Genomic DNA, 15452 nt, shown 5'->3' with positions numbered 1-15452 from the left:
TATTGGCACATACCTGTCTTGGAAGAGAGAGACAACCTAAGGATGGGCATGTGGGAGAGTCCCATAGCTAAAAGTCAGGCTGTAAGAGGTAAACTGTTGTCTGCCCCAGGAGATAACCAGGAATAAAAAGAGATTGGAAGATACTTTGGAAACCAAAATTAATTCTTCATAACAAAAAAGTGGTCTTAAATGATATGACTCAAGAAAATCTCAACCATAACGAGTTGTCCCAATTTCTATTTTCCAGTGAATTCCCAGGCACATTAGCTTGACTCACTTTGCAAACTTATGGAAGTGAGTCGCCATATTTACCCCAGTTAAAAATGGAGGTGCTCTTGCTGAAGTGAGAGGAGAGGACCCAAAGCTCCATCCCTTCAGTGGCTATTTCCTCAGCCCTTTGATAATTCCTTGTGCCCTGGAGCACAGTTCAAGAACTACTAGCTTATGCAAGAACTACTACTACTAACTCCTAAAATACAACGAAGTAGAATTTGAGGCAAATACCAGGATACTTGGCTTCTACCCATGGAATCTGGAAAGCTTTAATTCAGGACTTCTTCTGGATAAAACTCCTACACTTTATCTGTCACAGGAGAGGCCCTAAGTTATGCTGGTAGATAGTAAATATGATAAATGTTTGAGTAGTACTTAGTCGCCTATCCAGTATTTTAAAATTATTTGCCTAATTTGAAGATCGCATCAGTCAAATAACATAAACAATATTAGTTACACTTTATGGGGGAGGAAATTAAGGCTCAGAATATAATTAAGGATTTGTGTATGATTAAGGAACAAATTAAGGATTAGAACAAGCCTTCTCACTCATACACAATCCAGTGTCTTTCCCATCTTAGTATATTGTCTCTGGAAATAAATATCTCATGTTTTATGTTTAGGAGAAATGGTGTTAGTGAATGTTCCTTGTACTTCTTTTGAGTTGGCCCAGGGTAAAATCATCAAGTAGGAATAGTTGAACTTGTGGAAGAGAGAGACAATCGAAGGATGTGGGAGAGTCTCATAGCTAGAAGTCAATCTTTTATCTTCTCCAACACCTTCCTCCCTCTGGTTGCCAGTGTGCCCACGATAGCCTGAATACCATCTGTGATTAGGACAGCTATCCACCGCTTGGGATTTAGTGGCTTAAATCTTTTTCTTAGATTGTTGACATGTGAACAGGAAATTCATGGCTAGGAAACTTTCTAATGGAGCAGAATGGGACCGGGGCTCCTCAGATCACCTTAATTTTGCATGATGCTACATAAAGTAAAAATAAGAATTATCATGATGTTTTTACCATGTCAGCAATTAAATTGATGTATTGCTCCAATGAAAACTTTTCACAGTATGCTGGGAGATTGGAACATGCCCATAATTGTTTGCTCTCTTTGCAGGGGTTGTGTTTCACTACCGGGCAGCGACCAGCAGGTACACTCTGAATTTTGAGGCTGCACAGAAGGCTTGTTTGGATGTTGGGGCAGTCATAGCAAGCCCAGAGCAGCTCAATGCCGCCTATGAAGATGGATTTGAGCAGTGTGATGCAGGCTGGCTCTCTGATCAAACTGTTAGGTGAGATGTCTAGGGGCCACAGGCTTTAATTCATTAATTTGAAAGTGAGAAGACAGTGCTAATTACTAGCCCTTCATCTCCCCAGATATCCCATCCGGACTCCCCGAGAAGGATGTTACGGAGATATGATGGGGAAGGAAGGAGTCAGGACCTATGGATTCCGTTCTCCTCATGAAACTTATGATGTGTATTGTTACGTGGGCAATCTGGATGGTAAGATATTTATATTTCTCTAGTTTCATTTGAACTAAGAAAGTTAAGGGAACACTGGGAGCATGTTGGAATAAAGCAAGTCTTCATGGCTGTTTGGATTCCAAACAGCAACATTTAGCTTAAATAACCATGTGATTCTGTGGTGAAATAAGCTTAAAGTGGAAAGGGAAGGAGGAGTGTGTAAATGGTTATGCAGGTTAGAAATGTCTTTAGTTAATAGCAGGTTTTCTTTCAGTCATGCTGCTATTGGACTATTTCCAATACACTTTTAGAGCATTAAGAATAGAAAGCTGTAAGGTTGGTACCTATTCTTGTGAGAATGTCAGGTAAAATCCTGTGATGACAAATCCCTGTGAATCCAAGTGCTGATAAACATACCAAGGCACAACTAAATAACATAAGGTAGCCCAGGAGGGCTTTCCATGTTTCACTTCCCCTGTTTACTTTGCTACACTAATATTCAGAGCAATCCTTCATTCAGCCAATCAGCACATAAAAAACAACAACAACAACAACAACAAAAAACACCGACTGTGTGATACTCTGCTATTTGCTAGGGCTATGAAACCAGGTAAGATGCAAGTCTTGCTGTAAATATGCTTAGAGTTAGAGGTTCTTAAAGACAAGTTTAAATTCAATAGTGGAAACCTTATCTAAGGGGCACAAGGAGGTTTTATTATAAGACACATGGAATAGAAGTTTCTGTGAATTTTGAAATGGAGTTTCATTTGTGTCACCAGGTATCCTAGAAGCCTATATAAATAGAAGGATTGAATTGAGTTATACTTTTAAGTTTGGCTGGGTCCACATAAAAAGAATGATCTTAATTTTCTTATCTGTAAAATGAGAGGTTAGACTAAATAATTTCCATAGTTTCTTCCAAAATTAAAATAAAATTCTATGATTCTATGATTTTATGAATTGAATAAACAGCCTCAGAGACTGAAAGCTAGAAAATAAGCAGCTTATATTTTCCTAATGCCCTGACTAAATTTGAATCAGAAGACCTGCTTACAAGAAGGCTGCTTAAGTGTAGTTCTCTAGCATCTTAGCATTCTTATCATACTGTGTTTTCCCGAAAAGAAGACCAGGTCTTATATTAATGTTTGCTCCAAAGGACGCATGAGGGCTTATGTTCAGGGGATGTCATCCTGAAAAATAATGCTAGGGCTTACTTTCCGGTTAGGTCTTATTTTCGGGGAAACACGGTAACTATCATTTAAGACTGGTAAATGTATTTTCTAAACTACAACTTCAGATACTAACAATTTCCATTTCTGTATAGGTACAAAAGGAAAAAAAATATGTAAAATCCAAGCTATGATATATAGCTTTTCTCCTTCCTTTATTTTAAATTTAATTTAATAGGTGATAGTTAGTAGGAGAATCTGGTTCTAGGAAATAAATTTGGCTATTGCTTTTTCAGTAAGATGGAAATTTGTATCCAAATTCAGTAACGTGGAATTTGTTTTATCACTGTTGTTTTAATATAGAATAATATCTATCAGAGTGTTAGATATAAAAATTTCTAGAATGCTAGTATTGGTAATACTAGAACTGAACCAGAGGTAGTTTTTGGAAGAGTACCTATGGTCTAATTACCTAAAAGAGATTTACCAAATATAATAGAAACGGTGGTTTTCAGGTACAAATCCATGGCGTGATCTAAATATGAATAATCATCACAGGCCAGCCTCTTTAATGGAAAGACAGGCTTATGTACTCACAATGATACCAGATGGAGATCTTAAGGGTCCCTCTGTGTGTCTTTTCTTATCCTGAAAGCCACCGAAACCTCACTCTCTAAGGCTACAGACTCCCTAACTTCTTTCTAGCCCAGAGGACTTTCTGCTTTTGTAGAAGTCCTAGAAATTCCATGCCTTCCTCAAATACTGTTTGAGGTACTTTTAACGGGTCCAGTGGTAGAAGTCCTGCCGGGAATCCCCAGCAACACTGAATCCACTGAGAGCTGGCGCCCCCACAGTCTGTTCAGCGTATTGTCACCAGTGTGTGAACAGAACTGGGCTCTGTCAGAAGAGTAGCTCTGAGGGTGTGCACGTCCACCACAATGAGTAGGATTTATTAGTCTTACAGGAGTCTTTTTCCCCCTCCATAAACATCACTTCCAAGGCAACTGTTATTTGTAAAACCAGTCTCTGCCCCAAAGTAACCCAACTGTATTTTATATAGTTACTCGGGACAAATGTTCCACATATTTGATGGTGAAACTTGGAATGTGCAATACAGCATAACTTTAGTTTGGTTATTTATACCAAAGCAACAGAATGTGAACCTTTTTTGTTTTAGCACATAAAAGTTGGAAGATAAAGGTAAAACAATCAGTATAAATACATACTAATTCAACTACTGGCTGAAATCTGTGTCAGCAGAGTAGCAAGGCTTTTGTTTCATAGAAAGAACTTGACAAATCTGGAAGACATTTCAGTATGTTTAGAATTACCCTGTTCTGGAAATCTTTTGCTCCTCATTTGTTGTCCCTTGGCATAATTAGGAAAGCTTGGGACACTGGTCTTTTCTCTCTTGACTTGAAATTGGACTGGTGGTAGTGGTGCAAGGGGAGTTAAAGAGTGGCTTTTGTAACTGGTGAAGTCTCCCTCCCTCCTTTACTGAGGTGTATGGCCTCCCTTGGAGGGAAAGACTATAGGCTAAACTGTGAGTTGCTAAAAATCTGTGTGGAAAGTTTATATAAAATTACATCTGGTGTTTCAGTGCCACACTGATAAAAGATTATTTGAAGTGAGCCAAAATTCCTCACAAGAGATATTTATTGCTATATTCACAGCTATAGTAATTCCCACCTATATTTTATTGTATTTTTGACAGCCAAGTGTGTATGAGAGTGGTGGCAGAGACAGTAAAAATTAGAGATATTGATGTACTCAGAATGAATTAATGTGTTGGAACACATAACACAGTTATTAACAAGGTGCAATTAGTTCAACTCAGAAGCCATATTATTCCAGATGGTCTACTGAAAAGGCCAGTGAAGTATAAAATGAAATCTAGTTCAAAAACACAATAATTTTGTTTTAATTTAGTTATTTATCATGAAAGATATTTAGTTGACAGAATATCAACCTTTTGTTTTTTTCTACTTTCTTGTTTTGTATGTCATGTGCATCCTGACATGCATTTCTTTATAAAATTTAAATAACTGTAGTAAATTAAATTCAGCCAGTTTGAGGGAGAGAAAAATGAATCTGGTTCTTATCCCAAGGTGGTGATTATAGTACAGTTATGCATATGAATACAGTATTTAATCCTATTTTAACAAGTAATGTACTAAGTATAAAGGAGCAATTACATGAGTTATATGCACTCAACAAGCATTCCGATATTAGCTTGTGTTCTTCTTAGAAATGGTCTAGACATTATGGTTGCATATTAGCCATGATTCAGTAACAGAACACTGTTACCAAGCATTTAGTAGAATTAAGATTCTAAAGTAGGAATCTAGAAATTAAGACTCATAAAATAATCCTTATTAGGAAGCTTAATCTGAGTTTCCTGGTAAAGTGGATTTGGAAAACGCAGAGCGGGTCCCTTATTAGGAATTTGAATCTCTGTTTCCTGATAAGGTAGATTTGGAAAATGTTGAAAAGGTTTAGAGTTGAGATGATTGCATAACTCAGAAAACTGAATAAAGGATTGGAGTTATTTAGGAGTGGTAAAGACAGTGCTGAGGGAGGACACTTGGGAGGCAGGTACATTTCTGATAATTAAGAATAGGAAGGACCTCGCTTGAGTCACAGCTCTGTCATTTAAGTAGTTATGAGACCCTGAGCAAGCCATTATCTCTCTAAGCTTCAGTTTCTTCTTCTGTGAAATGGAGACAAGAATACTTACTTTTGAATCATGGTGTGAAGATGAAATGGGTAAATGTGTAAGGCTTTTATCACAGAGTGTGGCACAAAGTGGTCAACAAGTAATAGCTGTTATTATAGCTTATGGGTATATGAAAGGTTCTTTATTTCCACTGAATTCGTAAAAAGAAGAAATGAATTAAAATTCAATTCTGTGAATTAGGTTCCATATAATGAAAATTTTTCTGACAATGAATATCATGAAATGTAGAAAGAAACCTAACAGAAAATAAAATTTCTTCTCTGGAAGTTTCTTAAAACTAGAATTGATCTAAAATGTTAGGAATGCAATGCTCTGTCAAAGTCTGAGTCATGGTACTTCGAAGGATAGAGAAAATAACTGGAAATGGGTTACATTATGAAGAAGGGTGACTCTTATATCAAGGCATTTTGAATGTGATAAGTTGCTTGAACATTATTGGATAATTAAAAATAATACTGTGGCAAAATAAAAATTCCTATATTATCTGTCCTCTATTGTTTGAAACCAGTTATGCTCTGCTTAGAACATTACCTTCTTGAATCACAGTGTTCAGGAATGCATCTGGTGTCTACCTCTCTACAAAGGGGTCTTGGGCACGTAAACATGTAGACTGCACCAGTGGAGGATGTAAATGCTTCTGAAAGTGCTTTGTGAATTAATGTATTTCTGTACAGAAAACTGGAAGTTTAGTAGGATGTATATGTGTCCAGTTATATCCATAGCAAAAAATAATTCCTAAATAAGATAAATAGGAGAATGTTGAAAAGAATGGAGTACAATGTAAATATTTCAGCTAAAAAAGGGGGAAAAAACACTCAAACGTTTAAAGAATCTTTATTTTTTAACGAAATTAGTAGATTGACTTTTTATTTGTTTTCTTTATATACGGGTTTAATTCTCCCGCAGATAAATCAGAAGATGGTAGATAAGGTCAGACTGCTTTCTTTCATGGTCGACGCTCTTAGTTTCCTACAAATGAATCAATACTTCCAGTCTTATCTCCTGACCTGACAAATGATTGATCCAGGAGCTCCTTGCCCCTCTGACATGGGCAACCTTATGGACCTAAATCCTATCCTATAACCTGTATTTTCTATATAGCCCTGGCCTTTGGCTTTTACTTTACTCGGAATAACAACCACCCTACTATTCCGAGTCCCTGGCTTTCACACAGCTTCCCAGCACTTTGATGTTTCTGTACTGTGGGCTCTCTAGTTCATCTTGTATCCCCCACCTGAGCCCTAGTTGATCTCTGTCACGTTTACCATCTCTGAAACTTGAATATATGACTATAATAACCCTTGTGCAAATGTTTGCTTACCCCTCCCTCTCTCCTACTAGACTGTGGGTACTGGGAGGGAAGGAACTATGTGTGTCCCCACTATGTCCTTGGCACTTAATAGGTGCTCCATAGGTAGAGTGGATAAATGAGTGAATTAATAAATGAACCTCCAAACTATAAGTGCCTACTCTACTCAACTTGCTTTATACTTGCCCCTTGGATAACTTTACATCTGTCTAGGCTTTATCACAATTCTACTTGCTTCCCAATTTCCCATTGCTCCAATTTCCTTAGTCACTTGTTTAATTTCATTTGTGTTCTCTTGTATATGAACTGTAAGACAAATGCCTTGTAGGATGAATGGGGTACAAAAGTAAACAAGAAAGAGCAAAAAGAAGAAAATGAAAATGTTAATTTCTAATTTTGCATTGCCAGCCCTGAACTCTCATCTGAATCTCATACCCATATTTCTAGTTTGTGAATCATTTTTGTGTCTCATCGCTGGTTCTGATTCTCACCAATTATCCCCATGCCTTTAGCAGATCTTCGAGGGGCCCATTTTAGGGCCATCGAAGCTCTTAAAACCTCACCTATGTCATTCACCTACTCAGAGTTGAGGAGTGAGTTTTCTGTTGCCTTCCTCCTCAAGCACAAACTCTGCCTGATTTTTGAAGCCCCGTAATCCTGGCTCGGGAGTAACCTATTCAACTTTGTTTCCCTCTCTCCAGCATGAGCCTGCACACATGTCCTCCACAAACCCCATGCTTGCTCCCGTCTGCACGCCTGCTTTTGTCTTCTCAGAGAACACTCGTTTCTCAGCTTTCCAACATTCTGCATTTCCCTGTGCCTGAAAACACTGCTCCCAAAAGCCCATCTTTGGCTCTTACAGCTCATACTGAGATTTCCTGACTCTGAACTCCCACTGTTCTTACACTCAGTTCCACATATTTGGTTTAATTGTTCTCTGGTTGCTTTATGCTTATCAGATACAAAATATTATCTATTAGCTTTATTTCTGCAAAACTTCTGTGAACTCCTGGTAGAGATATGGTCATAAACTTCTCCTATAAACTCTTTCAATCACAATGAAGGATCTATTCCAGTAATAGACACATACTAGTTACTCAAGAAATACTTGGTAGTAATTGCATTATTTCTCCAAACTTTGTCTTTTCGGAGACTGCTTCCACCGCCTTTCTGTTTCTATAATATTTGGGGAAAATGCCAAGCTTTGTTCACAAAATTTATTAAGCATTTTTTTAAAATAACTTTATTACACCACCATAATATTGAATTTCTCCTTTCTCTCTTTTCTGTGGTGTCTCAGAAATAATTCCTTCCTAGAGAGATACTCCTTTTTTCTTTCCAGCCTCCCACAATAATTTCCCTTTCTTGCCTACCCAGCCAATTGTGCTTTCTGGGATTTGTTCTTTTGTACCTATTCACAGATCACAGGTTAATCTCTCTATTGCTTCCTCATGTCAAAATCCAGGATAACTCTGTCACCTCTATGACTTGTCTGATGCCTCTATGTTATCCTTGTTCTGACCTAGAACCAAAAATAACCTTTTCTTTCTGTTATCCTGTGAGCTCCTTTAGGTGTGAAAAACAAACTAAATAGGTAAAGGCCTGTCATTAACAGGTCTTAGAGCGAGACTTAGTTTGGGCTTTTTGGAGCTTTCTATTAGACCAAAATCAGATATCAGATTTGGAAACTGTGTGATTTCCTGCCTGCGGATTCTCAGATTGACTTTTCATTGTAATAGAATTTATAGCACATAATCTACAGACGGCTTCACTAGTGGGAATTATTTAAGAACTAGTGATACTGGACTTATTCAGTTAAAAAGTCCCAAGTCAGCTAGAAGAGCTTCCTGCACCCTGTGGTTCACCAGATAATTCAAATATTGATTCTGGATTACAGAACCTCTCCCCATTGTTTGAGGTTGGTGCTAGAAAATGCGGGAAACGTTTTAGCTATTCTCTGTAGAACTCACAGAATCACAGATCACAGCTGTGGTTGTGCTTCTGCTATAGACTGTGGAGATTAACATGTCTTACCAGGGATTTGCAACTGAACTTGGAGTTGTTTCTGTTTAAGTGTTTGAATGGTCTAGCAAAGAGCAACTGATGAAGGCAACGAGGCTTGGCACGCTAGCAGCACCTCTGGTAAATGATGTCCTCATTCAGTACAGTGACGCCAATAGATTGACTGTGAGGTAGCTACATAGGTGGGGTAAGGAACGAAACTGTTTATTATATAGTTGTTTGTCAGGCATTTAAAAAAAACAACCTCTCCTTTTTGCACATAAGGAAACTGAGGCACAGGGATGTTAAGTGATTAGAAATGGACTTTTTTTTCTGTTCCACTACAGTAAACTTTCACGGCCACCAAAGATTCCCCAGCAGAGCAACAGGCAGTCTTACAAACCAAGACAATGCAAAGTACTCTCACAGCTCACCCAAATCTCTGATGTATCATTTAAAAAGATTTTAATTTTATTTGAGTAGTAATTGTAGTAGTGATTTGATTGCAATGATTGAAATTGCTAGGTGAAATGGTAATTCTATTTTCAACTTTTTAAGGAACTGCTAGACTATTTTCCAGTGTGGTTACACCATTTTAAGTTCTCACCAGAAGTATTTTGGAGTCTTGCTTCTTTCATATTTTTGCTAACGGTTGTTTTTATCTGACTTTTTTATTGTAACCATCCTAATGGGTGTAACATGACATCTGATTGTTGTTTTGATTTGTATTTCCCTGATTGCTAATGATGTTGAGCAACTTTTTATGTGCTTCTTGGCAAATTATATATTTTCTGGGAGATGTATTCAGAACCTTCGCTCATTTTTAATTAGGTTGTCTTTTTGTTACTGAGTTGTAAGAGTTCCTTATATAGTCTAGATTCAAGTGCCTTTTCAGATACTGTACATGATTTGCAAATATTTTCTCCCATTCATTGAGTTGTATTTTTACTTTTCAGTAGGGTCCTTTGAAGCACAAAATATTTTAATTTTGATGAAACTCAATCTAATATTTCTTTGATTGTTTGTGCTTTTTGTGTCATGTCTAAGAAAACATAGCCAAATCCCCAGTCATGAAGACTTACTTCAGTATTTTCTTCCAAAGTCTTAAGTTTTACTTTTATTTTGATGTATTTTGAGTTAATTTTTTATGTGTAGTGTGAGGTAAGAGTCCAAATTCATTCTTTGGCATGTGAATGTCCACTTGTCCCAGCACCATTTGTTGAAAAGGCTATTCTTTCCCCATTTAATGATCTTGGAACCCTGTTGAAAACCAATTGATCGTAGATTTATGGGTTTATTTCTGGACTCTCCATTCTATTCCATTGATTTGTATGTCTGTACTTATGCCATTGCCACATTGTCTTGATTACTGTTGCTTTGTAATGCATTTTGCAATTGGAAAATGTGAATCCACCAACTGCATTCATCTTTTCCAAAATTGTTGTAGCTATTCTGTGTCCCTTGAATTCCCATATTAATTTTACAATCAGATCAATTTCTACAAAGAAGCCAGCTGGGATTCTAATGGAGGTTGTATTGAATCTCTAGATCAATTTGAAATGTATTGCCATCTCAACAATATTAAATCTTTGGATCCATGAAAATTAGATGTTTTTCTGATTTTCTTTAGATTTTCTTTAATTTCTTTCAACAATGTTTTATAGCTTTCAGAGTATAAGTTTTACAGTACTTTTGTTAAATTTAATCCTAGATATTTTATTCTTTTTGATGCAAATGGAAATTTCTTTATTTCTTTTTCTGATTGTTTGTTGCAAATGTATAGAAATACGATTGATCTTTATATATTGATATTGTATCTTGTATCCTGAAACCTTGCTGACCCTGTTTATTAGTTCTAACAGGTTTTTAATGGAATCCTTAGGCTTTTCTATAGTAGTTTTCTTTCACTTTATATCTTACCTTAAAAAAGTAGAAATGTTTTGACATAAGCTCCTTGAAGCATGTGACAGTCATTTGCTTTAATTTTTTGATGTCAGGGTCTCCTGGAGCTCTGAATTGAAAGAGCTTCTTGGACAACACAGTGGCCATTTACTTCTCGGCTGTGAAAAGTGCAACACACACACACACACACACACACACACAACTAGGCTTATCCTCTTGTGTTTTGACCTGCAGCCATACTGTGCTTGTCAGACCAAATAACATGTTCAATCTCTTACATATTTTAAAGACTCAGACACCAGAAATTTTTTAGAACTTCTTTCTCATTCTAATTACAATCTTACTGCTCTGTCAATGGGAAAGAATGAGATCAACATCCTGAAAACCATAAAAATATGTTTAAATTTTAGTGGAGCTTCCTGTGTCTTTAAATCCTTCAAATTGACATACATGAGATCTTGTGTAATAACACATTGACAAAGATGTGGATTCCTTTCCCCATGAATATTATCTGATTTAGAGAAGGTTAACTGACTGTCACAGCCAACAAATGACAATTCTCTAATAATTAGAGGTTAAAATTTTCAAAACCCAAAGTCTATGCTGTAAGCCACCTTACACTTCCACTTTAACCACCTTATGCTTCTTCTACTAAAATGAGGGAGAAGTTGGAAAAGTGCTGACCTGATTTACAGTCTCATTACTCCCAAATTAGAAACATCACCGGCCCAATGCTAGAAATGGAGTGAAGTTATCTTAGTCCAGAAGGTTTTCTTGTCATTGTTGACAGAAGGTTGGCCTCCGTGCAGGTTAAAGGACCAAATCTTAGGGAGACTTGACATGCTTTTGAATTATTTACAAATATTGGCCCTCAAAAAATTATATGGTATTGTTTGTTAGCTGTTAACCAAACATGTACAGCTGATGGGTTCCATGATCCAGAGGATAATAGGTATTAGACTTCATTGCTTTGATATTATGTACATAGATATGGGCAAAATGAGAGAGAGAAAGAAACTGCCTTTGAAAAAAACGTAAAAATCCAAAACTTCAAAGCTAACAATAATTATGTTGCATTGTTTTTATCCCCATGGTACTTGCCATATCCTTTAAATGGTTTTATCTTATAGGCATTCACTTCCAGCTCACACACTGTATCTACTCTTTGCATACATTTAGTACTTATATACTCTGTTGACCCAAATAGCAAGGAAATACAATAATATGTACAAATCTTAAACTTCCTTATAATGAAAAGAAATTAGGGAGTTCTGTTCTCCTATGGGCTAAAGGAATCATGATTTGTTTATAAGAACTAATTTTTAGACCAAACAGTTCAGGATAGAATCGTTAGGAGAACAAATAAACAGAAGAAGTGTAAACATTTATCACACTACCAGGCAATATATTCAGCTAGAAACCTATGCTGAGATCTCAGCTGTGACTACCACAGAGAGTAGCCTATCAGCTGCAGTCTAGGAAAGAACTAAGTAATTACCTGTGGTCTACTGATGCCAATTCCCCCTTCCACCTTCGTGATCGCAAGGAATTGTCAGGGGGAGAGAAAGAGCCTATCCTAGCTTTGCCGTAGACCCAGGCTCTTTCATAATTTTTCTGAGTTATTCCTGGTTATGAACTCCAGCTTTTGAGCAGTGTGGGTCATTTTTTTACGTTTTGATTTGTTTTTATCATTGATTGCCTTTCAGTATATGTCATTTTTGAGTCTGCCAAGAAGCTGCTTTTCCATTTAGCAATTAGAAGTGCAGAAAAAGAGCACATGTGCTCTGATTTCCAGGAAGTCTTATAGCAGTTAGTTGTCAAAGTATTTTTTCTTAATAATTCTGATGATGTTAATTTCCACGAATAAGACAAATTTAGTTTGTGAAATGTCAGCAGATATTAAACCTTCACCAGCAATCTTTCAATTTCTTCCAGAAAGTTGAAATAACAGGAATAATTCAAAGCCACAGCATTTAACTTAAAATTTTGGACAAGTATGGGTTAAGATACTGCATATGTTTTTCATATAAATATCCAAATTATCCTGTGTGTGAAAACCTCTGTTCTACATTATATTTTATGTGTGTACAAACGTAAATGTGTATTCACACCTCGATGAATTCTTACTTAAAACAAGTTCAATTAACTTATTATTCTTTCTTCAGTAAGGCATTGTTTTGTGTATATAAAAAGATATTTTGTATATTTCTCTCCTGACATTTTATTTGCTCTCTTTAATTAGAGAAAAATGAAGTATTCTCTCATAAACAGACAACATTTAGAAACATGTTCCAAATCTGTACTCTAGTTACCAATCTGATAGTAAGTGCCCTATGGATGTTGCTGCTTTGATGAGGTCTCATCTGGAACTTAATAGTCAACTTACAAAAGTGATGCTTTCCTTCAAGGAAGGTAACTATCCAGTAAATCTGAAATACATGAAATTGTTTACAAACAAGTATTCAGGAATAAATGTAGCAAACAGCCTTGTCCTATGCTAATAAAGTAAATCTTTTCCCTCACAGAAGGCTTTGCTTTCTTGCCTCTCACTCTACAGGTGGTACTGTGATAAAAACTCATAGGGAATTTTTCTTACGTACATCAGAGGCAAAGAGGTGCCTTTAAGATACTCTCAGGGTAGGAACTTACCCAACCTGACCAATTAATTCAGGTTGGAGAGAAACAAAGCAAATGCACTGAGTTGCTTTGCTTGATGCCCCCCCCCCCCCCCCCCCATGATTGCTTTCTCTTTCTCTTGTTCTTTGGTTCCTGATTTGGCTTTGCTTCTGGATTTTAGATTTTATCTCTTGGTGCATCCTCTTTTTTTTTTTTTTTTAAATTAAAGTTTATTGGGGTGACAATTGTTAGTAAAGTTAGATAAATTTCAGGTATGCAATTCTGTATTACATCCTCTATAAATCACACATCCTCTTATGATAATTTATTTTTGAACCAAGACTGGAGTTCTTGTATTGTTACTGACCTACACTTATTATCTGTTTAATTTCATCCCACTGTGCTATAGTTGAGAACATATAATTTGACCTGTAAATAATTCCTGATGGTAGATTTAAAACCTGAAAGTAGATCAATAACAACTGAAAGTCTTAACTCCTTGACTGCTTTCTCAGTGTAAAAGTGGTCAGTGCTTAGCCCACAGCCTGCATTTTTCTCTGGTACACGGTATGGAAGCGTGTGCCTACCATGTATTATTGAGGAGAAAGCCTGATACTTTTATCTGCTGTATCTTGTTTTATTTTTTGCAAAAAAAGTGTTTTTTAAAGAAATGCACTCCTTCTGTGTTCAGCTTAAATACTGTCTTAGACACTTCATTAGGGTTCCCCGCTCTGCCCCAGGCCCCTTTGCTCACTTGCAATCTTTGAAGCAACCCTGAGAAGCAGTGGACTTCAGATGCCCTTTGCTTTACATACTCTCTTTAGTTTTTTGGCTCCTGCTTGGATTCTGTGCGGTAACCCTATCCACGTACTCTGCTTCTATCCTGAGCAGGTTGACACCCAGGCAACCAGAAAACTTAACACAAAGTTGTATTTGTTATGGATCAATTGAGGTTCCTCTTCATAGCAACACATAGGTCTCTAAAGCAGTGTTTTCCAAACTACTCCATGAAACAGATCCATGGTCTATTAAGTAGTATTCTATTAGAAAAGGAGAGTTCTCTGGACAAAGGGTGTGGGGACTCTCAGGAACTACTGTCCATTAAATGCTCAGAGAAGCTTGCAGAAATGAAAACTATCAGATGACTTGTGTTTGTTTTCTAAATGCACTTGTCCATGGAACCTGCTCGCATTCAAATACCTATTATAGTTACATCTCAAGGGTCACCAGTTTTCTGTGGAAGACGTTTTTGGAAATCATGTTCTTAGAACTTGGACCATAAGTTAACAATGTTCCTGATCAGCATCTTCAGCAATACGCTTTTAATCAATGAATTCTGGTTTGAATAGCAGGTCACCTCCATTTGTATTATATTAGATACAAATCATATAATGTCCAAGTATTATCTGATTAAAACCACGTATCTAACGAATCAAAAAGTACTTGACTAGAGGTTATAGATGTCTTAGAAATCAGCAGCTCTTAGTAATATGAATAACTGTATTTTGCCGTGTATTATGTGCTCCTGTGTATAATGTGCACCCACGTTTTTGGCCCAAATTTTCAGGGAAAACAATCTTGTTTTAATTCAAATTTTTATTTGTTTACATTTTAAGTACTTGTATTTTGTATTATAAAGGAATTTTGGCATTTATTTTAACATTATGGTACCAGAAATTTTATGTAACAAATAATTACAAAACACAAGAACAGATACAAGGTACAAGAAATTTTATGTACCGGTAACAAATTTACAATATTTACAAATCGTACAGGCCAATAGCTCTTTGTTGTTGCAAGTTTGTCATAAGTTCAACAAAGCCGATCATTGTATTCCAGTGTATTATTTTGCATATATATATCCTTATTGGTTTCCAGAGTTACACTTTTAAATCATAAGCATAAATGAAAGAATTAGAAACATTTATATAGATACAGAATTAGTACTACCCATGTATAATGCACATCCTTATTTTTC

General features: G+C 36.4%; 1 protein-coding gene across 5 annotated transcripts in view; it reads left to right on the top strand.

Moving 5' to 3' along the window:
- VCAN (versican) overlaps positions 1-15452 on the top strand; it is a 102697-nt gene that overhangs the window by 18620 nt on the left and 68625 nt on the right. For all 5 annotated transcript variants that reach the window (XM_019746375.2, XM_019746378.2, XM_019746376.2 and 2 more), the window contains exons 4-5: positions 1392-1566; positions 1652-1779. In XM_019746375.2, the coding sequence (XP_019601934.2) occupies positions 1392-1566; positions 1652-1779 (303 nt within the window). The remainder of the gene's footprint in view (positions 1-1391; positions 1567-1651; positions 1780-15452) is intronic.

This window comes from Rhinolophus sinicus, linkage group LG03 (genome assembly GCF_036562045.2).
Source record: "Rhinolophus sinicus isolate RSC01 linkage group LG03, ASM3656204v1, whole genome shotgun sequence".
NCBI lineage: Eukaryota > Metazoa > Chordata > Mammalia > Chiroptera > Rhinolophidae > Rhinolophus > Rhinolophus sinicus.
The sequence above is the reverse complement of the archived record's forward strand: the minus strand, read 5'-3'. Positions and strand labels throughout refer to the sequence as shown.